Source organism: Haplochromis burtoni, unplaced genomic scaffold (assembly GCF_018398535.1).
Source record: "Haplochromis burtoni strain Fernald_Lab_line unplaced genomic scaffold, NCSU_Asbu1 Contig_395, whole genome shotgun sequence".
Taxonomy (NCBI): domain Eukaryota; kingdom Metazoa; phylum Chordata; class Actinopteri; order Cichliformes; family Cichlidae; genus Haplochromis; species Haplochromis burtoni.
The window spans coordinates 83,834-111,289 of record NW_024582756.1 but is presented as its reverse complement, the minus strand read 5'-3'; the positions used below and the strand labels follow the sequence as shown (position 1 = coordinate 111,289).

Genomic DNA, 27,456 nt, shown 5'->3' with positions numbered 1-27,456 from the left:
GACAACTACAAATGCACACCAATTCCTTGGTCAAGGGCAGCATGAGTGAAAAATTAAACCTGTGCAACCACAGGGAGAACATCCACACTCTGACCTCTACCCACTGTGTTTACAGACCGTAAGATTCAACTGGGACTGTGTTAGGACTTCACCAAGGGAAAATTCAAACAGCCTCCATATTAGCCTCCATTATTCTTGTTGTTTTAGTTGAACACGAAGCACATTACACTTTTACAGAATTTGGTATGGTTTGGCTTTTGGATTCACTATTTTAGCTAAGCGAGATTTGAGGGCTACTTTGCTGACTTGTCATTTATTCCTCATGTAGTGGAAAACTCTCATGTAGAATTGTGGACATCATTGTCTCTCAATTTATAATGTACAAATTCATTCCACAATGTATTTTCCCAAGTCCAGAAACACTTCTGTATGTAATAAAATGCACTGATAACAACTGATTGATTCACTTTGTCTTCTTTTCTTGTGTGTGTGTGTTTCCAGGCTGAACCCGAAGCCTCGCGCCAGCATACCAACAAGGTACATTTAAAACTGCTTTAAAGTCACACTTGCCACTTGTCACACCTAATTTCCAGTACTTTAGGGTATCAACATGAGGTGTTATTTATCCTGTTTTTATCTAATTCTATCAACATGTCATTCTCTGTAAATTTGTCCTTCAGTGCAACGTCTTCCAGTCCCACTTCTCCACGTTCGCCCTCCTGGCCGATGTTCTCAGCCCCTTCCAGTCCACAGCCAATATCTTCTGCCTCCAGTGACTCCTCCCCTGTCAGGTTAGTGCACAGTATTTATGAAATGACATGATGCTGACTTGCCAGCAATAAGAATGAAACTGCAAACTGTGCTCATTCTAAGAAACCTTAAACTGCAAAAGTCTAGGACGGCATGAAAGTAAAAAAGATGGAACTTTTGAAAGATGAAAGCAGTTGTCATCAATTATTATTCAGGAAAAATATATTTATACAAAATTGTAATATTTGCCCAACTAGTTAAAAAACCTTATCTGAAAGCTTATGGATCTCCATTATTGTAGTTAATTTGATCAACACACTTCCAGCCAGCAGAGCTCAAGAGGCATTGGTGTATGTCCCCATGAAACGAGAGAGCTTAAGAGCTAACTCGTCCCTCGGGGTATCACCGCAGTATCTCAAATCAAGGACACGTCAAGCAGCAGTCATTCTAATATGAGCCTCTCTATTGAAACGGCAATAAAAATACGCCTTAATTTGATGCAGTTATTCATCTGAACCTTGGTAGATATATAGTGTCTGTCACTACAGTTCATTTCAGTGCTTAACATTTTAAGCCTTAAGTGTCCTGGTGCTGTTTTAGAAGCTGATAACAGCTAGTATTCTTTTCAAGTGCTTTGCACCCTCAAAATATCAGGTCTTTAAAGCTGTGACCTCTAAATGACTCAGTAGGAGACGGTAGACAGATATAACAATAAATTATATCTGAATGAAAAGGTAAAGTTTACAAGGCAGAAAGAAATGACAAGCTAGAACTTTAAAGACATACAACACCATGGAATATTACAGTGTCGAAATAAAACCATGTCCAGAGTGTCAAATAATTAAGTAAACATATGCAAACACATCCTCATGTGCAGTTAACACTGACGTACAGCTTATTTTTAAAGACTAATTCAGAGTCATGTCACACAATAAGCAGGTAATGAGCGTTTATTTACCAAACAGGAACGCTGTGGTGGGTTCATTCCTGTCCAGTTCCATATCAAAGACCTGGTTCAGGTTTGAACATGTACAGATCATTTTTTGTCATTCCTGATATAGAACAAAAAGCTTCATTATCTTTATCTTCAGATCCTCCACACAAGCAAAAGGATAGGGTTGTTCTCACAAGCACTGGGTGCTCCCCCTCAGCAGATTTCTGGACATAGGCCTGTTTCCACAGAGGATCAACTGTAGGGCTGTTAATCCTCTGCTAAGTGTAGCTTTGCATGATGTACAGTCATGCACTAATATTTTATACCTACTCTAAAATCGGGAAAAGGAAAAAGTCCATGTGTGAATTTAACCATCTGATACTTAATAAACAGAGCATATAAAGTGACCAACCTGCCATTTGTGTTAAATTGAGGTACTACTTTGGTGTCTGATTACTGGCTCAGTGTAACTCTCTTCTTATTTCCAGTTTCACGGGCAGAAAAGCTCGAGCTCTGTACGCCTGCAAGGCAGAGCACGACTCTGAGCTGTCCTTCATCGCTGGGACCATTTTTGAGAATGGTGAGTCACAATCTGGACTTGCCAGCAGAAAGGAAAAAGGAAAGAATGTGGGTTGGCGTATAGAAACTATTTGTTGTCAAAACAAAAATCCAGACTTGGGAATTTGCTTGGCCTTGGTGCTGAGGCTTTCAAAAAATCCTCGACGTTTATCCAAATAGTCAGCCGTCCAAAAATTATATATGATAGGCTTATAGCACCACTTTCCCTTGACTAGAACTTCAGGAACTTCTTCTTTATGATATGAAGCGAATATGAAGGAGCATAGAGGAATGTACACTGCTAATTCCAGAGGCTGGATCCACAGAACATTTGTTTAACATATTTTATCTGGCACCTGGCAATAAAATGTGCTGAGACTTTAGAATCTGGCAAACAGACAAGCTGCTAAAGCAATACACTGGACTGAATATGCAACAAACAGCAAAGACATGCATACTATATATATGAAAGTTACCCAGAGACATACAAACCATGATAAAGGGAAATGCTAAACATTTTCCCCTTTCTTTACTTTCCTATTTACCCACCTTACCAAAGGAAAATAATGGTTGGACACTGCTGCGTAACTAAAATTATTATCACTGTGTGCAATGATCTAGTGTTCTCGTTTCCTTTGAAATGGGTCCTTTGAAGACGGACACCAGGTCTGTGAGCACTCGCTGTCAATTTCTGTCTTCAAAGCACTTTGTGTGTCAAGTGGGCAGTAAGCTAGAGTTGGTTTGCTGTCAGTTTTTAATTGAATGCAGTCGTCAGTTTACTGATAAAACAATGAACTTGAACTGCTTACATTTATAGTTTAGCAAGAACTTCATTAATTTGAAAGGAAATTCTGAAATTTTCCTCAGAAACGATGATATAGTTTCTGTAGAAATGGCAACTTACAGCCAAATGATGTAGAAAACGTTGCTTTTATAAGAAAATATAGGCAGAATAAAACTAGTCTAGTCCCCCATTTCAAAGAGACACAGTGTAGATAAATTATTACCTTCACTTAAAAAAAAAAAGATTCTTCACCCTCAGTAACCATGAAGCAATAATTTTACGTAAAATCCAACAGAAGTATATAAAAAAGGTTTATTCATTCAAATAATTCATTATTAAGGCAAAAGTGCTCGGTATAAACTTAATCTATACCACTGGAGTAATTTTCATTTAACTAGACACTGATAAATTTAACATTTTACATTTGTATGTATGTAATAAAATTACGTGGAAAATTTAGAAGTAATTAAATGAGTTAAAGTTGGAATTTTGAGCATGAATATTCTTGCAATCAAAATAGTTGCTGCAGCTACTTGTAAACAGTCGCCGAATATAAAAAAAATTCAATGCAATCACTGGGTAACTACTGATTTTTCCCAACTGGAATGAAGACTGCAATCTATTTTTTATTCTACCGTGAATACATTAGGACTCTGATTATATAATCTCAGTTTCTTTGGGCAGATCTGGGCTTCATTACCCGAGATCAGCCAAATTTAAGAACAATAACTATACTGGGTCTTCTGCTTTGCTGGCTATTATAATTATAGTTGGCCTGAGTAAAGTTTCCTTGTAGACATATACTTCATGTTGGTGGGATGTAGTTTCAAACCCAAACCAAAATAGAATTAACTGCATAAAGACTATTTAGGCTTATGTAATGCAGACTCATGTTATCCGAGCCCTTTTGGTCAAAATGTGTCCTTGGGGACATCCAATCCTTAACGTGGTATCTCAGCAATGCAGTCTGCTCACGGCTGGCGAAGGATGAAGCATCCCAGCTGTCCACACGGAGCTCATAATACAACCTCATAGTGCTTTCTTGACATTTACAAGAATAAAGCAACGGTATAATATTCATACTACAGGTTTGCTGAATTTAACATTTCCCCCCTACATAATTAGTAAGAATCAAATACGTGCAAAGGCTTACATGGTTTTATTTTTCTGTCTTTGATGTAAATGTGGTGCGCAGCTTGGTGCAAATTAGATTCCTGCTGTGGACAAATCTGGTGAACACACAATCTAACCCTGTAGCAATGTTGCACTTTCGTATTTATAGGATGTTTAACCACCACAGCACCCCAAACTAACCTAATTATGTTTCCAATTTAAAACTGCACTGCACTTTTACCAAGCTGTTGGAACAAACCATCAAAAGTGGTATGTTTGAGTTAACATTCATTCATTCCTGCATGAATGATTTCACAAGAATGAACTTACATGTTCATGTACAGGAAAGACTTTCCTGTTGCAGGACGCGTGCCTGGCGTTTCGGGCTCATACTGTGTTTCATGCTCACAAGTAAACAACAGCCAATCTGTGATGCCAGAGATATCCTCTCCAAAGTATTTAGACATTAAAACACTCGATGGGGAACATGTGGAAGTGTTAACCATCATCTTAAGCCTGCTTCTCCACCCTCTCGCCCTCAGTATGCATAGTGTCTTCACATTTTTATGAACATTTCAGTTCTATGTCAATGCATTTCAACAATATCCATGTTTTCCCCCTTCTGTCTAGTTCATACTTCCAGGGAGCCTGGCTGGTTGGAAGGGACTCTTGATGGGCGAACAGGACTGATACCAGAGAACTATGTTGAGTTTGTATAATTTAACGGCATACATGAACTGGAAGATTGTGGATGGGAGTAGACCAAACTGGATTTTAATGAACTATATTTAACTTCAGAAAACTAAACAGATTGAGGATACAGACTCAATCACTTCTATTGTACTGGACGGGACCAATGCAGATAAGGTGACTTTTTGTTTTGATCAGACTGGAAACTGAAACTGGACCAAGCAGAACCATATCCAATAGATATGACACAAAAACAAAGCATACCGAAGTGGGGAGAGAACCCTGAATTGCACTGGGGAATGAAAACATATATAAAAAGGCGAGACTGCTTTTATTTGATTAGCGTGCGTGGCTTTTAGTCTTGGTGAAGACTATATGGGAACAAACCCAAATTTGTGTGTGTGTGAGCGAAAGAGAGAGAGAACAGTGGGAGGAAGTTAGACAAACTTGTATAAATGATTTGATATTTTTCAGCTGCAATGTGTGTGAGTTTTTTGCTTTTATATTTTGAACTGCACTGTCCCTCACTCCAACCACCTTTTCCACACACTCCTGTTTTTTTGGTTAGGTATAAATAGGCAACTGTTTCTGCAGAGATGTTGACAGGACGTATTAACTTTGGACTTCACCTATTGTAGAATTGATTAGTAATGCCAAATGGGACAGTTAAGCTTTAAAAGTTGACTTAAATGATTGGGTTTGGCTTTATGGCTGTAAATGTGTGAGCACTGCAGAAGTGCAGTTATTGCCTGGGACAAGACTCAACCTGGCTAATGTTTCAGAGCTCCAGTTAAGCATCAGGAGCCCCCGGGCAGGTCGGCACAGGATGAGTTTTCTTTGGAACTAGTTCACTCAAAGGTCAGCTATGGGTTTCTCTTTATTTATAATTTTTCCCCTGGAGAGCCCTCGCATAAAATGCGAAAAATTTCAAATAATCCCCACAAGCCCATCAGCAATTTAAAATGCAACAAAGGCAGAACAGCTGATTCCTGTCAGCTAAAACAAGCCCAGCTGTGAGGCATCACCATTTCAGTCCATTCAGGAAGATTGAATGAACTTGGGAAAAACATGTTTATTTATAATATTTTCTTTTAGTTTTAGCCATTATGCAGATTTAGTTACTTGGTTATCTTGGATGCTTAAATCTTGACTGCACGGTGCGACTGAAAAATTGAAATAATTTTGAAAGTCAAGGTATCACATAGTCTTTATTGTTCCATGCCCTTTATACCTCATCACTTTACTTAATATTTCAAAAAAATGTAAAGTTAAGCATCCCTCAAGAGGTGAACATTCATAGTTTCTTCTTTACGCCTAATTTTTCCTGTGTAGGAAACAAGATTACATGATTATCTAATTTAACCATGGCTGACCTAGTTGAGTTATTCTTTGATCAAAAATTTACTGCCCAGCCTGTAATTTGTAAATGCATTCAGTTCAGATACTTGAAGGGGGGAAAAGGTGATAGATTTTTCAGAATTGTTTTTACTTGTGTATAAAAGCTGGTCAGCTTTGTGGCTTGCTCATTCCTTGAACCACTTGTTAAGAAAATTATTTTTCCCCATTTTATCCTGTATCCAGTTTATAAATTCAACAGAAAAATCAAATGGGAGAGTAAAAAAAAGCTTAAATGTGAAATAAGACTACTTTATTCAAATCTAAATTTTTTATTTATGAGATTACTTAAAGGCTAAATCCTGCACGGCATTCTTTTTGGGGTGTTTTCTTGACTTTGTAAATAAATACACAGTATTTGATAAGGTATACTTTTTTCATTATGAAATTTTATATTTTGTATTTTTAGCATACTAATTTAATTCCTTAATTCCATCTTTGTTGCCCTGATTTTTTGTATCATTTAAATCCTGCAGCCTTAAATATTCTTTCGAATGTTTTTGTGAAAAATGTGCAGAATTAAAGACAAATCTTGAACAGCTGTAGCTTGAAGTTTTCTTTCTAGTTTCCAATCCTGATTCCGATTTTTGTTTTCTGGTTTATTATTAATAATGTGTAATTATTCATCCTGTAATCCCTACTTTATATTTAAAAAAAATTATGCATAAAAACAGCTATTATTGTTTTATCCTTTTTATTCGTTTTTATTTTTAGTTTATTTTTGTTTTAATACGGTTTCTTTTCAGTTAGTTTCCAGAGTGGAGTCGTACATTTAAGTTGAGTTTTTATTGTTTGAATTAAAAAAAATAAAAAAAAAAGTTTAAATGTTAGATTTAGGCTTTTAACTTATTACTGTATAGAGAGCATACAGAGGCAAGACTTGAGAAAATCAGCATAGGTATAGCAATAAAAGCGCTAAAAAAGTATAAAAACTAAAGATATTTCTGCAATATTTTTATTTTAGGTTGTTTTTAAAATTAACAGAATAGATTTGTTTTAGTTGACTAGAACAACTTTGATGCGCTACACTAGAATTTGAGTGGATTGGCTCATAGGTAAGCAGAACTATTCTCTCTTGCTAAACAGCACTTTGACACAAGGTTAGGCCATCAGTCAGCTGCACTGGACTTCATATTAAGTCATGTTTTTACAGTTTGGATTCCTTTTAAGTAAACGTTTACTGATGTTTATTTAAATTTAGAATCTACTTGTGGTGAGTCATAACTTGCAGCTAAGATGACATGAAAATGTAAGCTTTAAGTTTCAAGCACTCGTGACTGCAGGCTAATTCATTAGCACTTATTAGTTAATTTATAAATGCATTTACATGCTTTCTTTCTCATAAAAGACAAAGAGACTGATACCAGTACATTATGTATGGGGCTAGCATCAGGAGGCAAATAGCTTACATATAGTTTAGCTTAGCATAACAGCTATATGACACAGGAAGGATACAGCTGGCCTCTTTTCATATTTAAGAACATAATACAACCCAGTCCATACATAAAAATCAGATTTCTTGCACACATGCTCTAAATGTTCACTATATTGCCAAACGTACTCACTCACCCATCAAGATTATTGAACTCAGGTGTTCCAATATCTTCCATGGCCACAGGTGTACCAAATCCAGCCGGTATGCAGACTGATCTGGAAACATTTCTGAAAAAATGGGTCGCTCTGAGGAGCTCAGTGAATTCCAGCGTGGTACTGTGAAGGGATGCCACCTGTGGATTATGGTGTGGGCATTTGTCAGGATTGGCCCCTTAGTTCCAGTGAAAGGGACTCTTAACGCTTCAGCAAACCAAGACATTTTGAACAACTTCATGTTCTCCACTTTGTGGGAACAGTTTGGGGATTAGGGTCACCCCTTCCTGTTCCAACACAGCTGCACACAAGCAAAGTCCATAAAGACGTGGATGAGCAAATTTGGTGTGGAAGAACCTGACTGGCCTGCACAGAGTCCTGACCTCAACCTGACAGAACACCTTGGGGCTGAATTAGTGCAGAGACTGCGAGTCAGGACTTCTCGGGACTTGAAGATGTTATTGCTGCAAAGCTTGAGCCAACATCATATTAAACCGTGAGGATTAAAAAAGTCACTCTAGGTCAGAGTTGTGTGAAAGCAGATGAGCAAAAACTTTTGGGAATATAGTTTACTTGTATGTTTGGGCTTGTTTCTTTTTTTTCTACAAAGAGGTCTGTGCACCTTGTTAGAGCTACGCCAGGAAGAATTAAGGTAAATTTAGAAGACAAAAGGGGATCCAGCCTGGAACTAGCAAGGTGTGTCTAATGAAATTACCAGTGTTTGTGCTTTTGGACATACCATATATTAAAAACATGTAATAATAATAATAACAATAATAGTTAAAATAACAATAGTAAATAACTATTTCACAATTTAAAGAATAGTAGTGCAAGTTTATATTAATTTCTACAGTTACTTTATACAACTATGCAAGTTTAAACCTCTCCACTAATATTAGGCACAGAAGCCACACTTCATATTCAGGGAATTTTATTGTGAAAGGAAGGAATGGGACGACTTCATTCTGCACATTCATAGAACACAATACACTACACATAAATGTGTGTGTGCGTTTAATTTAATTAGTTACATAACTTTAAAAAGAAGGAAAAATGTGAAATGAGCAAAATAAAAATAAAATATAACTGTTTCTTTAATTTTGAAAAAGATAACTCATAAAAATGAACTAATAGCTAAAATATTATTTTTAGTAGTTCTGTAAAAGTCAGGCTAAACATTTTTAACATTATGTAGGTCTGATAATATACTGGTATACAAATTAGCAAGATAAAGTGTGGCCTCAACACAAAGTCTGTTTCCATGTTTGTGTCTTACATGATCAGGAATTGAGCAACCAAAATTGGCACATCGTCCCCCTGAAGGGTCTTATCTATCACATTTTAAGGCTAGTCATGTTGCCAAGCAACCACCATCCAATTGACTAAAATAAACCCTTTGCAATGTTTATGCACCTGGAACAGCTTATAAAAGCATTGTATAATTTTATTTTCATGGCAGAAATATCTAACTCATAACCTCAAACTTTCATTATGCGTGATATATTACTATGCCATCGGCTTGGCTAGCAACCACTTAACAACAGACTAAAATCTCAGACTTAACAAAATCATGGGCATGTACTGGTAACGTAAAAATGTCAGATAATAATGGTTCAATAAATTTAATCTAACACATAAAAGGAATCCGTGGCAGTGAAAGGACGTATGCATGTTTTCACGTGTATGTTTATCAAATCATGTTTCCAGTACATGATTCCAGATTGGGCAGTGAGACCTGTTTTGGTATATCAAAAGGAAGCTTATTTTCCTTAACTCTGTTCCAAGTCAAAAAAATGAAATCCATGTAGCTGAGTGTTGAAAAACAGGAGACTTTATTGTGTAAGATGCTTTTAACTAAAGAGCAATCGGTTCTTCCAAATTTCCACTCTCGATGTCAAACCCAATGTCAGAGAACGACACATAACTTAATTCAACATTTAATCAAATAGGTGAAACTATTGACACCGACTACAGGAAGGGTGTAATACAGAAGTAATACAAACTACTGTTTTTTTTAATGGTTTGTATTTTTTTTAAACATTGGATTACATTTACATAACTGAAATACGAAGAAAACAGACTTTAGTGAAAGCCATAGCCATATATACCAGTGAAACATGATCTGCCCTTAATCTTTAAAGATAACATTTGCATGTATTTTATACAAAATAGATTATATCAAACAATATCAGGGTAGTGCAATTCTGTCAGGCTCTGGTAAATTTTACTATCATATGGAGAGTCAACATTTTAAATTTTCTTTTTAAAGTGACCAGTAAATCCTCACAGAACAATACATGGGGTCCAAAGCCACGACCTTTACAAAAGACATCTTTAAAATAAAACAAGAAGTACTAGAAGTTGGATAGTAAGTGCTACTCAAAATGTAACTTGAATACTTCTTTTGTTAATTTTTGTTTTCTCCTCTGCTTTGGTCACTCTTATATAAATCTCCACCAGTCTTTCTCTGTCCCACTCCCTCATTTCCTTATCTTCAAAAACACAGTGAGCTTTCATGTAGACTTTTTCATGGACTCGTAGAATTTACATTTACTTCACAAGACAAACATGTTCAACACTTCCTTATGGATTTAACACATCTACCTTTATCAAACACAAACCAACAAACAGAAAAATATTTACTTTCTTGACTCATTCAATGTACAAAAACGACTGAGCAAAATTAGTCATATCAAAGAGGATCAAGCCGATGTAATCAAAATCACAGAAAATATCATTTTTACAATAGATCAATCTCTAAAAGCATCGATATATGTTAAGGGTTTATCTATTTCCTGATGTGAAATCTTATTTCTATGGCTCTCTGGCTCCCTTTCGCAAGGCCTTTAATCGAGCATGAAGGTGAAATGCAAAAATGTTCTGTAGTCTTAGATGATGTTTACATTGCACTAGATATGCTAGCATTGCTATATGCGCCTATAGCCATTCAGAAATAAGCATCAATATGGTTACATCTACATGTTAAAGCTGGTTTTCTGAAGCACCACCACCTTGGAACAACTGTAATACCATCTCAAAGTTATCCAAACAAATAGTTTAGTCAAATTTTCTCTAGAATAATCAACACACAGTGATGCGAGCAGCAACAAGCCCATGTTTTTTTTACAGCACAAGGACACGCAGCACAGTTAGAAGGTGGAGCTGAAAGCCTGCACTGTCAATGAAACAACCCTGAAGCGAGTGACCACCCCTAAAAGAAAAAAAAGAAGAAGAAAAGATGGCTCTTATTCAGCAGTGGCTTGTATGCTTCCAGTGCCCACTGTGCTGTTAGCCGTAACTAACATACAAATGACCAGTCTCTATGGCAACCTGCTTACCTGGTCTCTGCTAATTGGCATTCAGAGTTATGTGCAGCAGAGGGGTGAGTACTGTTCAGAGTAAACAGCTGAAAATCTGTACAGTTGAAATTTAGGCAGAGAGGCCTGACAGTCATAAGACACATACGGAGGAAAGTAACTGTACTCTACAGGAGGTGGTGAAGGGCATTTTGTTTTAACACTTCCGGCAGAAGCCAGCATACAACTGCACTGCATTTTGCTTTGGCCATCACACAAGCTGGTATGGATTTTCACATTACAAATGTATTTTGAAAATTCAAAAATACAATTTTTTTGTTGATCACAAAAAGGTTTATCGTACAATTGGCTAAATGATAACAATCAGTACTTTAAGCTGGTGTAGGTGTGACACTGAACAATCCTTTTTTTTTTGTAATTATTTTTGTAAATAAATGAGCACCCTGAAGCAAAGTTACAACAACCACTTAATGTCAGATCAGAAGTACTCTGTCACATCTCCAGAAAAGAAAAAACCCAAAACAAAACGGGTTTTTCCATTACATTAGGAACAAGTAGAGCGCATCCATGTGAAGTAATCACTCACTTCCTGAGGTTGGATTCACAAATCAATAGACCAACGTTTTGAGCTTTAGAGGGGAAATGTTTTTAAAACATAGGTTTCATCAATTATGGGTATCCATTTCACGTCCAGTATACAAAATAAATATATATCTTATTTTAAACAAATATATTTTTGTATTTTCACAATGTTGGCACAGCAGCTCCATATAATAAGTCCTGATTTTGCAAGTACATTCAGCTAATGGTAATTAAAGGGAAATATTAAATCAAAATGGTATCTTGAGGGAAACCATCAATGTTATGCCTTCATTTCCTATCATGAGTGCTATGTTGCTACCATTTTTGAGCCAGTTAAACCTTTTACTTTGAAAAATGAAAAAATGATAACAATCCTAATGGTAGTACCTTTTGGGGTCTGACATATTGAAGCAGGCCCTTTGGTACTTCGGATGGCTTTTTCAAATGCATTTTGGTTATAAAACACTTTTTTTCCCAAATGCAATTAAAGCATAAAAAACTTTTTAAAGATAGAAATCCTAAAATTTAAGTCAGTCTGCTCCCAAGTAGTACAAAACATTAAATGTGTCTTTAATTTTAATTTTAGCAGTACCCATTTAGATCAAAGCTGGCTGAAGCTTAAGCAAGAAAAAAAAACCTATTTGTAGGTGCATTCATTGTATACGCTGGGTAAACTTTTAACAGAATTTAATACTGACTGGGAGAGGCAGCAAATTTATCTAATATACTTCACGTGGATAATAAAATATCAAAAAAATTTGTTTTGGGACTTTTTTTTTTTTTTTTGCAAAGTGATAAAACTAAACATTTAACATTACTTATCTGTACCATAGGCTGTGTTCCTACATGCAGAACAGGAGATAAGAACAAAAGGGAGAGTTTTCCACATTAAGAACACTGAAATGACAGCTTGGAAATAGAAAACAGAAATTACAATGCGGAAATAGAGAAACAGACAAATCATGTGGAAAGATGTCGACATCAACTTCTAATGCAAAAAAACCTACAGCTTACAGTGGATGGCTATGAAGAGCGTAAAAACTAAAAGGCACTGGTTTTCCCTCAGGTACATCCTGTGTAAACATTTGGCTGAGTGAGTGTGTGCGTGTGTGTCTCTTGCTTCTGTATGTGACTTGAATTGTGTGCCTGCATAAAATAAATAGAGAATATGTCTCTAGCTGATTTCTTTTCTCAGTGGTCTTGTGTAGAATTGTGATTTGAATAATTTCTGAAGTGATAAGTAATTCACAGCAGGAGGGACACTAGGCTTGAACTGCTAATCCTTTCAAGTTGCAAAGTATACAAGGTGTAATGTTCTTGGAGGAAAAGGTGTTTGTACTCTATATGTTAGCTTCTCTGTGAAAACTGCAGTAAAATACTAGAGGCTTGAATTAATATGAGGCACATAGCCATTGTAAGAAAGCATTAAAAATACAAGCACAGGGCTATGGGTGTAGAGTAGGTGAGGGAGGACTGAAAAAAAAATTGCCCAAAATGCATCCACCCCAAGAGACATTCATAGTCCAACTAAGAGGAAGGGCTATAGGTCGGTTATAGGATACTATGGCAGGACTAGGACTGGGATGGGGGCTTGAGGCCACAGGTATTGTGCTCCAAGATTAGGCTGAATGGCTGAGCCCCGAAGGGGCGTGGCAGAATTTCTAGAGGAGGCCCAGGAAAAACTGAGAAACTGAATCAGAGCGATGAGGGAGGCAGGATATGTAAGCTAGGGGCCCCTGGAGAGGTATATGTGCAGGGCAGGATTTAAGGCATTGATTCACAATTTAAGGCAGTCATTTCTGATGAAACAGCAGAGCTTTGACGTTTCCATCTTTGAATTTTGGTATCTGGTTGGAAATGATCTCTGCCAGCATCTCCGGAAATTCCACACTGAGGGTTTTATTCACAAAGGTGTAGAAACAGATCTGGAGAAGACCCTCGACCATCTGGTTAAGACACAAAGAGGTTAGTAAGAGTTGTTTACTCACTTTACTTAAAAGGATTTCCCTTAAAGTGGAGTAGGTTCTAAATGCAAGATCTTTACGTCTGCAACAAGTTTTTACAGAGAGGCAGAAGGGGAGAGTGCTAAAAACTAACTTGATTGAAACTTAATGCACTACACAGAATATGAGTGTATTCTTTAGGTGGAAAAGACCTGGCTGGTATTAAAAAAAACAAAGAAAGCCAATCTATGGGATAAATATCAAGAAAATGCTATATGAAACAAAGTAGCCTAAAAACACTTAAACGTGTGTGTGTGTTTCACTTGCCTCCTGCATGGAGTCAAGTAGCTTAGTTAACTGGTAGAAGCGTTGCCAGTTCTGACTAGGGTTCTCCTCTCTCTTGACGATGGCTTTTCCCAGCTCCTTGATATAGGTCATCCTGATCTCATCAAAAACTGCTTGACTCTTCAGGCCATCTTTTGGTACTGCACACACACAGAGACAACACAGAGCGATATATCAGTATCATTTAAAAAAAAAATTAAAAATACGATTTTTTCCCATGTTCACTTGGAGCTGGTAAGCTTCAAGGACACTGTTGCTCTGTTAGGCTAGTGGTTAACATAGGAAGGGGTTCTGAAGGTATAAATAAAAAAAAACACACACACACACACACACATAAAAGTAAGATAAAGCTTTTATCAAAGAATTTATCCTTATCAGGTCTGTGTCTGCTGTTCGTGTGGCAAAAAGAGTTAGGTGAGAAGTTTGCATTCAGACACAAATGATCAACACTCTTCTGGATCAGAGAAGACTGACAACAGAGTATATTTCTCATTTCATCAGGTGCCAAATGTTTTCAGTTGCTTAAAGGGCTGAACTACAGGCAGGCTTTGCTACTATGAAGCCATGCTTTTTAACAGCTGATGTTTAGGATTGTCTTGCTCAAATATGCCAGCCTTGCCTGTAAAAGAGGTTATCTGGATGGAATCATATACCCTGAAGCCTGTATACACCTCTCAGTATTGATAGTGCCTGAGGGTCTAATGCACCCCCCCATACCAGAGATGCAGGTTGGGAACTGAGTTCTGATGACAAACAGGATGGTCTCCAATTTTCCAAAAAGAACTTCAAACCACAGAACAGTTTCCACTTTTCCTCAGTCCATTTTAAATAAACTTTAGTCCAGAGAAGATGACAGCGTTTCTGGATCATGATCACACACATCGCTTCCTCTTTGCATGATTGAGCGTTAACCTGCATTTGCGGATGGCTGTATTGACAGACAGTGATTTCTGGAAGTGTTCCTGTGCCCATGCGGTGATTTCCATGACATAATTTAGCTGCTTTTTAATGCAGTGCTGCCTGAGGGGCCAAAGATCAGAGGCATTCAATATTGATTTTTGGCCTTGTCCCTTGCACATGTACTGTAGATGATGAGATTCTTTGAGATATCCTACAGTCTTCGCAATTTTACATTGCGGAACTTTTTCCTAAAATTATTCCACAATTTGTAGACAAAGTTTTTAGCAGACTGGTGAACATCTACTTTTCTTTACTTCTGAGAAACTCTGCCTCTCTAACATGCTCTTTTTATTCCCAGTCATGGTACTAAGCTGTTGTAGCTGTTGCTGCCAACAAATTCAAAATGACCTTATTTTATTTTTTGGTAAAGAAATGTATGTTTTCTGTGTACTGTTATAAATGAAATATAGATTTATGAGATTTGAAAATAATTGCAGTTTGCTTAAAATGTTCCAAAGTTTTGGAATTGGGGTTAAAAGTAGTACCAGCTGCTGTGCAAGGTGTCACTTTTGCTTTTTAAATCAGGACATTTGAATACCCTTCAAAATGATTCTCTGCGTTCAAATGATCTATTAAAGAGGACACACTGAGGACTTTCGCTGTGCCGGTCACTGCTGAAAAGCAAAAACTTCAAACTTGAAAAGCAATACAGTTGTATCAGCACATTGTGGACTCTTGTCAGTCTGGTGTCAGGCAGTGAGCCGCACAGTTTAGCAGTGACTTGCAGTGATTGTGCTAGGCAACAATGGCACTGCAAACTCATTAAACAACTTGTGTTTTCTTATTCTATGACCTATAAATTCTTTATTGAGTTATTTATGTTTTGTGGTGCTTTCACGCTGCTGAGCATTCTCTATTCTCTATATTTAACTAAATATGACAGTATATCAAATAGTCTTATAAGTGACTTGAAATTCCATATAATGTGTGCGAGAATGGATAAAAGCAGCTCAAACCAAAGTTGTCCCATCTAATAGTATTTCCATCCCTGAGGGAAACGGATGGAAATCGCTCTAAGGTACAAAAATGCAGCCGGTGCACAGTATGGAAATGTAATTTCCTCCTGCATAACAAGCTAATTGCTTCTGAAGTGCATCCTCTTCTTCGCCATTCTCTGAGAATAATGCTCTCCATCACAGACAAGAAAATTTGAAATAAGTGGGAAAGGTCTGATTTAGTGATACTGTTTCCTTGTGTAGCATGTAGGGTTACGTTACTGATTGGTAACCCACAGCTTTCATTATTTGACCTCTTCCAACATTAAATAAAGAGAGGCCTGATGAACACTGCCTATTTGAGTCTGTCCTTTAACAGCCTTTACTAATTTATACACAGCAAATAAAATGCAGTTGGAATAAATTTACAATTTGTAAAAATGTCTTCTGAATCCAATTTTAGCTAAACTAAATTGTTAAAAAAGAAAATTAATTTTGTTTTTTTTTAAATAATGTGCTTTCACTGGACAATCGTACATAAAAGAAGATTAAACAGCAGTAATAAAAAAGCTAACTGTTTTTATTCAGTGAGATAAGAAACACAAAAGTTATACTAATTCAACTCTCAGTGGAGCCTCTAGGACGGAAATTAAATGACTCTCTACCGAGGTACGATCTGTGAAAGGACTGCACTTTCACAGAGCAGTAACATTTAACAGAAGGCATCTAAAAGAAAATATCACATTGTTACATCGCAGATTGGTGAAGAATGTCAAAAGAACATCAAACTTGCATATTTTGATAGTAACAGTAACACCCGGTCTTTTCTGTGGCATTTTGAATTCATGTGTCCTTCTAAAAAGAAATGGCTCCATGTTCGATCGCTGAATTTCAGAACTGAAGAAGACCCCTGAAAGTAAACACTTAAGATACACTTTAAACCAAACAATGAAGTTAAAGAAAATGCAAGACAAGTGCTTCAAATGGTTTAGGGTACATAACACCCTGTGAACGTAAAGTGACATAAAGGTCCAGCGAGCACTGACAGACACACATAATAATGCATCTACAGAACAAAACATCTACTGTGCTTTTGTCAGCAGACTGGGTTTAAATTATTGCTGACAGGAATGTTACTGTTCTGCCGTTATGCTTCTGACAGTGTAGACACTTGCGGCATGCTTACCATTTGCTGCTGTCAGCAGTGATTTTAAACAGGATCTTTGAACTGCAGTATTAAAACATACAACCACCGGCCACTTCATTAGGTACACAAGTTGATCTGCTTGTAATGCAAATATCTAACCAGCCAATCATACAGCAGCAACCCAATGTATTTACATATATAGATGACCTGCTGAAGGTTCAAACTGAGCATCAGAATTGGGGAGAAAAAAGGTGATGCAAGTGCACACGGGCTGATCTGAATATTTCAGAAACCGGTGATCTGCTAGGATGTTTCTGTTATAGGGTTTACAGAGAGTGATCAAAAAAAGGAGAAAATATTTAGTGAGTGACAGTTCCCTTGGCAAAAATTCCTTGGTGATGCCACAGGTCAGAGGAGAATGACCAGATTGCGCCGATAGGAAGACAAAAGTAACTCAATTAGCCCTCATTACAGGCAAAGTGTGCAGATGAGCATCTCTGAATGGACAACACATCAAACCTTGGAAGCAGATGAGCTACAGCAGTAGAAGACTACACAAAGTGCCACTCCTGCTGGCTAAGAAAAGGATACTGAGGCTGCAATTTGCATGGGCAATAGAAGATTGGAAAAGTACTGCCTGGTCTGATGAGCCTCGATTTCTGATGTGATATTTCAAAATTTAGTGTAAACAACAAGTCAGCATGGATACACCCTATCTTGTATCAGTGGTAGAAGTTAGAGGATATTTTCTTGGCCCAATTGGCAACTTAGTACCAACTGGTCATTATTTAAACACCACAGCATACCTGAGTATTGTTGCTGACCATGCCAATCCCTTAATGACCATATTATGATCAATCCTGATAGCTCCTTCCAGCAGGACAACATGCCATGTCACAAATATCAGATTTTCTCAAATGGGTTTCTTGAATTAGACAGTGAGTTCACTGTACTCAAATAGCCTTAACAGTCATCAATCTCAAGCCAAAAGAGCACCTTTGGGATGCGGTGGGACAGGAGGTTTGCCTCATGGATGTGCAGCTGACAAATCTAAAGCAACTGCGTGATGCTATCATGCCAATATGGACCAAAACCTCTGAGGAATGTTTCCAGCACCCTGTTGAATCTTTGCTACAAAGGCGATGCATTACTGATAAGTAATGAAATTTGTGGCTTTTAGCAGCAGCAATCAAAATCCTCTGCGCATTTATCAAGAGGAACATGACCAGAACAGCCCTACTGTGACAAATTGCAAGGAAATGGAAAAAAGCTGCAGCTGTATAACACAGTAGATACAATAAAAAGTGATTTTTCCAGTCCAGCAGAGAGACTTTTGAAAAACACTGCTGTCATTTTTCTAAGTGAATTGTGTTCCATTACCTGTACTGAGCAGTAACAGCACCTTCATGCACAGGTACTCTTCGTAGGACACCTGCAGTCTGACAAACTCATTACAGATCTTCAGCATCTGCTCGCACTGGTCAGTCATGAAGGGCAGCTTCATGCGATCTCTGTGAGAGGAGAGGAAATGTAGAGCAGGTGAAGACAAGAAACAGAAGAAAACAGAATTAAAAGAGACACGCAGGTTAGAGTTGGAGCTGTTTCACTCATGCTGTTATTCAATTCCCAATAAATAGCCCTGGCAGGGATGTGTTACATCCTTGCAGGAGAAATACAGACTCTAAAATCAGTCATGATGGATTTTCACACCTCACTTCCACTAACACACAGCCCACATTACTTTTTTCTTAGAAAATCAATACAGCACATTCTCCTGATACACAGCCTTGGGCTGAGCACTGTCTACTCTTTCTGACCAACTGCAGTGCCATCGGCAATGACTCCTTCACATTTCATATCTATTTTTTACTCCTCTCTGGAGTTTTTGGACGCGACATCTTGCAAACAGCTCAGGGCTGTCTTTCTAACCATTTCCAATAAAAAGGTTGAGCTGTTTGCAAGATGTCGATGTTTTTAGCACTGTTTACAAATGTAGAACAACTGGATGGGTCTTTCAGAAATCCCAGCAGGTATTTAAATAGCTTAATAGTTCAGTTCTATTTACCTGAATTTGCTTTCTACTGTAAGAAAGAAAACCCCAACAATCATATGATCCCCTATGAGCAAGCAATAGTGGGAGGGAAGAGCTCCCTATTAATGGGAAGAGACCAGACTCAGGGAGGGGTAGTCACTTGCTGTTACAAATAAATGGCAAGTGGCAAAAAAAAAAAAATGAGGCTATGTAATCAACATACTGCAGACTAACCTGAGCCCTGCCTCTGTGGCATAGAAAATTATTTACAGTATAGTTCATAATGCAGTTGTTCCTGTATTTTTTTGAATTACTTGAGTAGTGTAACTCTTGAAGTGTTTACAGACTATTATTACAGATATTTGATTCCTTATACTTTATTTTTTTCTAGCCTCCCTAGTCATTGTCTCTTGTATATGATTTCCTATTTAGTTACTTCCTGTTTTATTTTATTAGTCCCCATGTGCTTTGATATTAGTTTTGTTGCCTTTTATGTCTCCGTTTATCCGTTTATGTCTTAGTTAGTTTCAGCCGTGTCTTGTTACCCTGGCGTTTCCACTCTCCCTGATTAACTCCTGTGTATATTAAAAACCTAAGTTTGTATTTGTTCCTTGTTGAGTCATACTGTGTTCCTGGGTGTGCTATCTGCAGGATTAATGGTTTTAAATATTTATTATTATTTTTATTTTTCCCCCTTTTTCGGCATTGCCTTAATCAAGGTTTTTTGTGTTTATGAAGTTTGCCTCAGAAAAAGTGAATTTGGACCAGGAACCTGCGAACCGTGGCAATAATAGCTGATGTACTGGCCTAGCTTATTTATTCATGGGGCCTTTTTGTTGCTTCTGAAAATTAGGTGAGAAGGTCAGTCCTGGGCTCATGTCTGCTTCTTAAGAAGATTAACATACAAACTGGATGAACTGTTAAGCAGCCTACACAGCTTGGCGATCAGCAAAAACTAGCGAACACCCTTTCCCACGTCCCTCATAATAAAACACAGAACTGGAGTTTAGATTTCAGCAAAAACTATAACCATATTCTCATTGTTAGACAGCAAATTCTCATTTACATGTGACTTTATCCCTCAGCCTTCTGACCTGATTTCTATACTGAGTCACAAAGCTGAGTCACAGATAAATGGTTAACTTTGTAAGTCAAATGATGAAGTGAGACTAACACTGTAAAATGAGCAAATGGAAAAACAAAACTGCTCAAATATTAGAACAGCTGTGATTGTTACCCACTTGTTGATGACAAGATCAGGGGCGAAACAAAGCATGCTGCCATTACACTGCTCGTATGACCTCCAGCCAAGACTGAAAGACATGAGAAAGAGCCAGGAGCACTGCAGCAGAGTCATCTGGTCATCAAGGTGCAGATTGCGGAAGCCTAAGGACGTAAAAAGACTGTTAGAACAACTAAAACCAGATAAACAGAAGTTCATAAAACAACCACAATAACAATTTCAAAGATGCAACATCAAAAAGAGACACCAAATACTTTCTGTGATTTTTTCTCTCTCTAGGACTGACGGTCTTCAAAACAAAGCAAGCTATGAGGTTATTACAAATGTGCTAATATGTAAGCACTGGGGGTGCAACAATACACAAAATTCACGGTTCGGTTCGATACTTTGGTGTCACGGTTCGATATTTTTTCGATACAAAAAAAATGTTCATGCCTTTTTAATTTGTCATTTATTAAATTTTCACGGCACATTCCGCACCACATCTCTGTGCGTTCATCATTTGTTTGAAGCCAGCTCACCTCCTGCAACTACTTTTCCGAGAATACGTGCTTCTTTTGTGGTTCGGACTCCTTCTGACATTTCTTTGGAGGTGGAGGAACATCACAGTAATTGCTTAAAGGAGCTTGCTTCTTCGACATCTTTAAGAGTTCTAAACAAATGTCTGTCCTCCTCCTGAAAATCTTATGTATGCAAACACGCGTTGCAACTTCTTATCTTGTGCCCGTTTTTTATTTTGACAGCGAATGCGCACCTGCGGACCACTTATGTGCAGCCCTGGTTATTTCGCTTGTCATATTGCAGCCACAGTCCATGAAACCATAAAGCTGCACTTTCTTTTTGCCTTATAGTCTGATTTGTCATAACTTTTCCGTTTTGTGGTAAGCTTTTCTTTGGCTGTCACTTCTTCACCCTGACCTGTCTTATTTGGCTCAGCAGAACTAAAATATTGTGGCGAGCTCAGACAAGGAGGAGACGGAGGTGTCGTTTGGTCTTGCTTCCCGTGAGCTAGCCAGGGAGCACAGCCGTTTATTGACATCTGCAGAAGAACACTGCCGCTAGCTAACTGCTCAGCGCGGCAACAGCACAGCAACAACAACAACACCACACAGGGCGCCCTCTGACCCCGGAAGGACACACCGTCGCAGCGAGAGGGCGTCACCCGTCACTATGGCAACATAAACAAAACATAACTGTACAAACAGAACCCCGAACAGCCCTGACCCGCTACATAGCCCCCACCTAAGGGGTCAGTCGTCCCCGACGACCCCATTACCCCACACAAAGTCCTGCAAATGTCCAGGTGCCTTCTTTTGGCGCACCCGGGAAAAGTCACTCGGGTCAGAACATGGGGTGCCACCATCATCCCACTTCTGACACCAATGTGGCGAGCTCAGACAAGGAGGAGACGGAGGTGTCGTTTGGTCTTGCTTCCCGTGAGCTAGCCAGGGAGCACAGCCGTTTATTGACATCTGCAGAAGAACACTGCCGCTAGCTAACTGCTCAGCGCGGCAACAGCACAGCAACAACAACAAACACACAGGGCGCCCTCTGACCCCGGAAGGACACACCGTCGCAGCGAGAGGGCGTCACCCGTCACTATGGCAACATAAACAAAACATAACTGTACAAACAGAACCCCGAACAGCCCTGACCCGCTACAATATATATCCTGCTGCTTTTACACACGCACTCACATAACGCTCAGCGATTCTCTGCGCGATCAACCTCTCACATGTTTAAGCTTGCTGCGGGAGATTTCACTTGTCATGTTTGCATAGTAAGCTAACGATTGATAAGACGATGTCAGAGGAATTGGTGCGCAAATTATCATCACTCACCAATCAGTGCTGTCGCTCTCTATACACAGTTCGCGCGATTGCAAAGTGAAAGCAAAAAACAAGCGCAAATTCAAACGCGATTTCAATATGTCACATATTGACAGTGGCTCACCGATGCCAATGACATAATTACCCAGCTACATTTCCGAAAGAATGCAAAAGCATTGACATATATTTTTCCTTCCTACAATAGCCGACGGGCAGGGCAGAGATAGATTTTGGTAGCCCGACTGGAAAAATCGCTAGCCCTGTATCTGATTGAGGAATCACTCATCTTTGGAAAAGAGAGTTTATTACAGAGAAATGGCTCTTTCCAAAATAAAAGCTATACTATACGCTTCTTCTGGGCTATATTCTCAGCAGCATATTAAACATATCAGGTCCCCATAAGGAGAATCATGTGCTAACGGCTGTCTAAATGACTCGGGTAAAGTTTGTAGCATGCCTGCTTGTTGTTTTTGTCTGCTTCCACTTGTCTTTGCACTAGGATGATGTCGGAGTAAATGTGCAGTCATATTCGTTGTGTTCCCACTAGTGCTGTCAGCGTAAATCTCGTTGAAATGACGTTAACGCCACAACACGGCAAATCTCCGTTAACGAGCTACCGCGGATCGCCCGTGCATGGGGCTGGACGGCCAACACGTTAACGAGCTAACTGCGCTAACACACTAGCTCCCACCCATGTAATTGAGCATTGCGTGGCACATCCAACATACTGTTTTACTTTAGTCCATGACACGCTTACCTTCAGGGTCATACGTCACATGAAAACCAAAATAGTTCCAAACGCCAGATCTGAATGAGGGTGGGGGAGGTTCAATTTGCCATGTTGCAAGGAGAGCTTAACTTCTGTCTCGCTAGCTTGCCCTGCGCTCAGTGAATCTGCGTTCGACTACTCCGCCTAGGCTGCACTGTCGAGCGCAGATCCACTGAGCGCTCAACACAGACAGCATCGTCAGAAGGAAAGTTGATAAAATAAATTAAAAATTTTGTATTGTTCGATACATATGCGTACCGAACCGAAAGCACTGTATCGAACGGTTCAATATCGATACCAGTATCGTTGCACCCCTAGTAAGCACATATGATTGCATATGTTTCAGGTGATAGTCATTAGTTGTGCATACTTTTAAAACAGCAGTGCAGAATATTTTCATGTTTTCATTTCAGAGAATACAGACATTAAAGAGAAGTGGAAGTAATTGCTCAATTCTTTTATTAAAACGACCACAAAAGAGCTAAGAAATACTAGAAATGGACCATACAGTTAACTGGATATTTAAATTGAGTTGCTGTTCAGTTGTTTCTGCTCTCAAAACAATAAAAGTTGAACTGCACATTAAGTCCTTTCATTTTCTGTTTCCTTGAAATATGGCTCAGCTATGTGAGACCCCTCCTCCTCCTTTTAGTGCTTCTCCTCTCGATCGACTTGCCAGTTCTGGACATCACATACATAAGATTTAAAACCAGATTTTCTCCTCATTTTTCCCCATGTCATATAAAAAGAAATTACAAAAACATAAGCCAATATTATGGTTTTCTGGCAGGTTTCTCAGGAGCAGAAATACTGATTAGCAGGTCATGTGCTTTCTTTTTCCATGAGTTGAAACTAGCACGAGTGGTTGGAGTTTCAAATTCATTTTGTTTCCATTTTTGTTTTGGTGGAATGGAAACGGCGTAGGAATAAAACCCAGCAATTATTGTATTTTCTTGACATTTAAACCATGAATTTAAGTTATATTGACAACAATAAAATTTTAGTATATCCATTTATGTGCTGAATCCTATGTTTTGGTGTAATGTCTTGCTCCACTTGGAGCAAAAGAGTCCCCAAACATGGCAAAGAAAGTTTTTTCCAATTCTCATTTTCCATGCATTTCAACATTCACAAATAAATAGTATAAAGATACATTCTATATGTGTGGATCTGAGATTATATCATGGACTGGTAGTTTTCTGTCAAATCTATAGTTACAAGCACATTTCCCTTGTTAATATACAAATTATTGTGTATAAGCTGCATTTTAGCAGTGGCATATTTCCCTTTGGTATCAAGGGGTGCACACGTGTGTTCAGTACCACTGCAATGCACAAACTACATGTGCTGCTCTTGAGCTCTTGTGACAAGCTTCAAAAACAATGCAGTGATCCCCAAAATTTAAGAGTTAATGAGTTATTAACATCGGTCATGACCTTATACCTTGGAAGTGCTAGGCTTCTAAAAACTCTGGCCATGAGATACAATTACTCCTCCATCTGTAATTATGGATTCAGCCATTAAAAAGGTGACATGACATTGGTAACTAAACAACTGTTTAAAAAAAAGAGGAACGAGGAAAAAGGAATAAAAAAAATCAAAAATTTACCTTTTGTGCAGTCTGAAGTGAGATGCATCAAACACTTTCTTATTGGTTACCCTACCATTAAGATGACACCCAGCTGGCTACTGAACTGAGCCACAACTGCACTTTCGCTCGTTATTTGCTTTTTATGACAACACTCAGACAAATAAAGGCTGTGGTCTTAACCAGAAGAGCACTACAGAAGTATGTACTACTGAAACACTCGCAAACTACTCACCAGGTAGTAGTGAAACTGAGAAGTGCAATACAAACCATAATAAGAGAACATGTGCCTTCAAAGTAAAAGTACTGCCTTTTGTGCTATTAGCAATCTACTTGCGACAATGTTTTCGGTATAGTGGCATATGCTTCTTTGTGACCAATTTCATGCTAACCATTGCTGGAAACTCGTCCCCCACTTTTTAAAATAACAACTGGAGGTAGCCACATTGTTGTTGGTCAGTCTATAGGCCTATATGACTAAGGCCTAAGTGGGGACGTACGACTGAGGCAACTTCCTTAACTGGCATCATGTGTTAAAAGAAATAGACAAGTGAAAGTGGATGTAGTTGTTTTTCATCATCGACTTGAGACTCATTAGTTCAATTTTCTAGATGGATTTACCACCAGTGATGGAGTTTGTTTGAGCAAGTCTGTGCATATAAAGTAAACCAAAGGGAATCCATGGTAAAGAGCTTTTCTGTTACCTGGTAGTGACTTGGCCCACTTGACTGCAGAGACAACCTGCTGTCCCCCTAGCCTGTTGAGAGTAGACATGAGCCGTGATGAAGTATCTGGCAGTGTGCTGTCATAGCCCGAGTAGATGATCTCTGGTTCTATGGCCTTCAGTATGGACAGCATGGTCGGCACGAGTTGGGGCATGCTCCTGGGTACGACTGGAACAGGCATGTTGCTAATGGTGGGCTCTGATGCCCCAGCCCGGTGCACTTTCATCTTGATCAGCTTTTTGTTTTTCCTTGCTGTGAGGTGAGACATAACAATAAAAGAGAGGTACAGAAAACAAATCAGAAGATGCTTCAATAAAATAAATTGTACACAAGCATTGTGTTTTCTACAAATGTTTTGTGCAAGGTGCAATCAAAACAATTCAGCAATTCTATGCATATAAAGCATAAACTCTACCTCATTTTACCTCATTTCAGGCTGACTGGCTAATTTTGACCTTTCAAGTTCCATCTCCTTTCTAGGCACTGCTATTGTTTTTAGATCGCTTTCTGAAAATCCTTCACTGTGCAGCTCAAAGATCAGTTATGACTCCAAGAACAAATGGTTTTTTTTCTTGGAAGATTGTGCAGTGTCCAAGACTGAACGTCAGTTCAAGACCCAAAAATATTGAGCTCAAATGGTCTCTGCTGTGGTACATGCCCTTTGTGTGCTCAGCTGCAATATGTAATAGGTAGTATTTTTGCCACATAAACACAATTTTTGCCACACCTGCAGTTCTTCTGCAGATGTCCTCACAACTAAAAAATAATGCAAGATAAAGGCTCGTGATTTTGACGAATTGGAGACCCAATGGGTATTGCAGACATACTTCTAGGAACAACAGCATCTCTGGAAGAGATCCAGACATGCACAAGGAGCAAACCCTGGACAGAAGGGTTGCTTCTCCATGGGCTGGGCAATGGAACTAAAATGAAAACTAAAATGAAAACATATACAGTCACTGAAACTAGAACTATAAAAACAATTGAAATAAACTGATCTGACCAAATTCTCTGGCTCTAGAAACACACAGAATACAAAAAAGTTATTTTGTGACATAAAGACAGCCTATTATGTCCTGAAGTGAATAATCAACTCAAAATTAGCTTTCACTGTTTTACTGCACAGTGTAATTAACCTAGAAAAATCAACACTGTAATGCATCCATGTACTGTATAAACACTTCTATATTCCCAGTTAATGCTAATAAGTTATTTAAGTTACACGCTTGCTTCACCCCACCTTACAACATGGATGAAGAAATTTCACTTTGAGTTTTAACAAACCATTTAAAGATCAGGAGAGTGCCACATGCTGGTCTCTGCCCAGCAAATAGTTACAAAATCACAAAAAGAATTCCATTTATGAGGACATATGACTTAACAGTGGATTTTTCTTGTTGTTTTTTTTGTTTTGCAGCTTCTCTCCATCAGTGTGACATCAGTGAAACAACAGAAATGGCAAATTGCTGTGTTTTTTGCCCACAACTGTACATTATCTAAGCCTCATTTGAACATTTCCTGCTACTAAATGTACAAAACGTCAGACTTTGAGAGGTTACCATGAAAAAACATGTTTTTCCTACTCTACCTTTTTTAATTTCCTCTCTTGGTGTTTCTATGGCAACTAAGAGCCTTTCTGCTGGGAGTCTGTCTGCTGATGCACTGACTTCCATCAAATCCCTCTCTCTGTCTTTGTTCCTCTCACTCCCTGTGAACCTACCTTCACCCTGTGACCAAAACTGCACTTTTAACATGTAATCTCACTCAACGCTGATTCATACAAACTAGTAACAGCAATTTCATTCCCCTTAGGGAGCATCAAGCGGAAACAGCACAACAAGCAGGTTCTTGGTTATAAAGCTGTTGTTTTGGTTACAACCTGTTGCTTCCCAAAAATGTGAAAGATCATCAGGTAATAGAAGTTTTGGAGGCTTGGACTTAGGAGTGAATTAAGCAGTGATCAGTGTGAACCATATAGAACAATAAAGGCCATATTAGCCATCAGGCCATATTTAATCTATTCTTGTTTTTTTCCTTTGTTCTTCCTTTATTTTTATACTAAACTACTAATCTCATCTGTAATCTAAAATGTTCTTTACATAGTCAGTAATCTGTCATTTAGCTCAATTTTAAAGCTAAAATAAAAGAATGATAGTTTACCTATTTCAGGGGGAAATTTCTGTGCCATTGGATTCATAAACTGTGCGTGTGTGTGTGTGTGTGTGGGGGG

The 27,456-nt window shown here is 38.4% G+C and overlaps 2 protein-coding genes across 3 annotated transcripts in view; one reads left to right on the top strand and one right to left on the bottom strand.

The window, feature by feature from the left end:
* The window catches only part of LOC102304029 (rho GTPase-activating protein 26), an 81,406-nt gene extending 74,641 nt beyond the window's left edge, over positions 1-6,765 (top strand). For both annotated transcript variants that reach the window (XM_005944210.3, XM_042212829.1), the window contains exons 22-25: positions 502-537; positions 681-791; positions 2,173-2,264; positions 4,770-6,765. In XM_005944210.3, the coding sequence (XP_005944272.1) occupies positions 502-537; positions 681-791; positions 2,173-2,264; positions 4,770-4,858 (328 nt within the window). In that variant the 3' untranslated portion in view covers positions 4,859-6,765. The remainder of the gene's footprint in view (positions 1-501; positions 538-680; positions 792-2,172; positions 2,265-4,769) is intronic.
* Positions 6,766-12,475: 5,710 nt separating this feature from the next.
* The window catches only part of LOC102303513 (nuclear receptor subfamily 3 group C member 1), a gene marked incomplete at its 5' end in the record, with an annotated part of 65,000 nt that continues 50,019 nt past the window's right edge, over positions 12,476-27,456 (bottom strand). The window contains 5 exon segments of the mRNA NM_001286292.1: positions 12,476-13,656; positions 13,981-14,138; positions 18,421-18,551; positions 20,314-20,458; positions 25,206-25,478. Coding sequence (NP_001273221.1) covers positions 13,504-13,656; positions 13,981-14,138; positions 18,421-18,551; positions 20,314-20,458; positions 25,206-25,478 — 860 coding nt within the window. The 3' untranslated portion in view covers positions 12,476-13,503.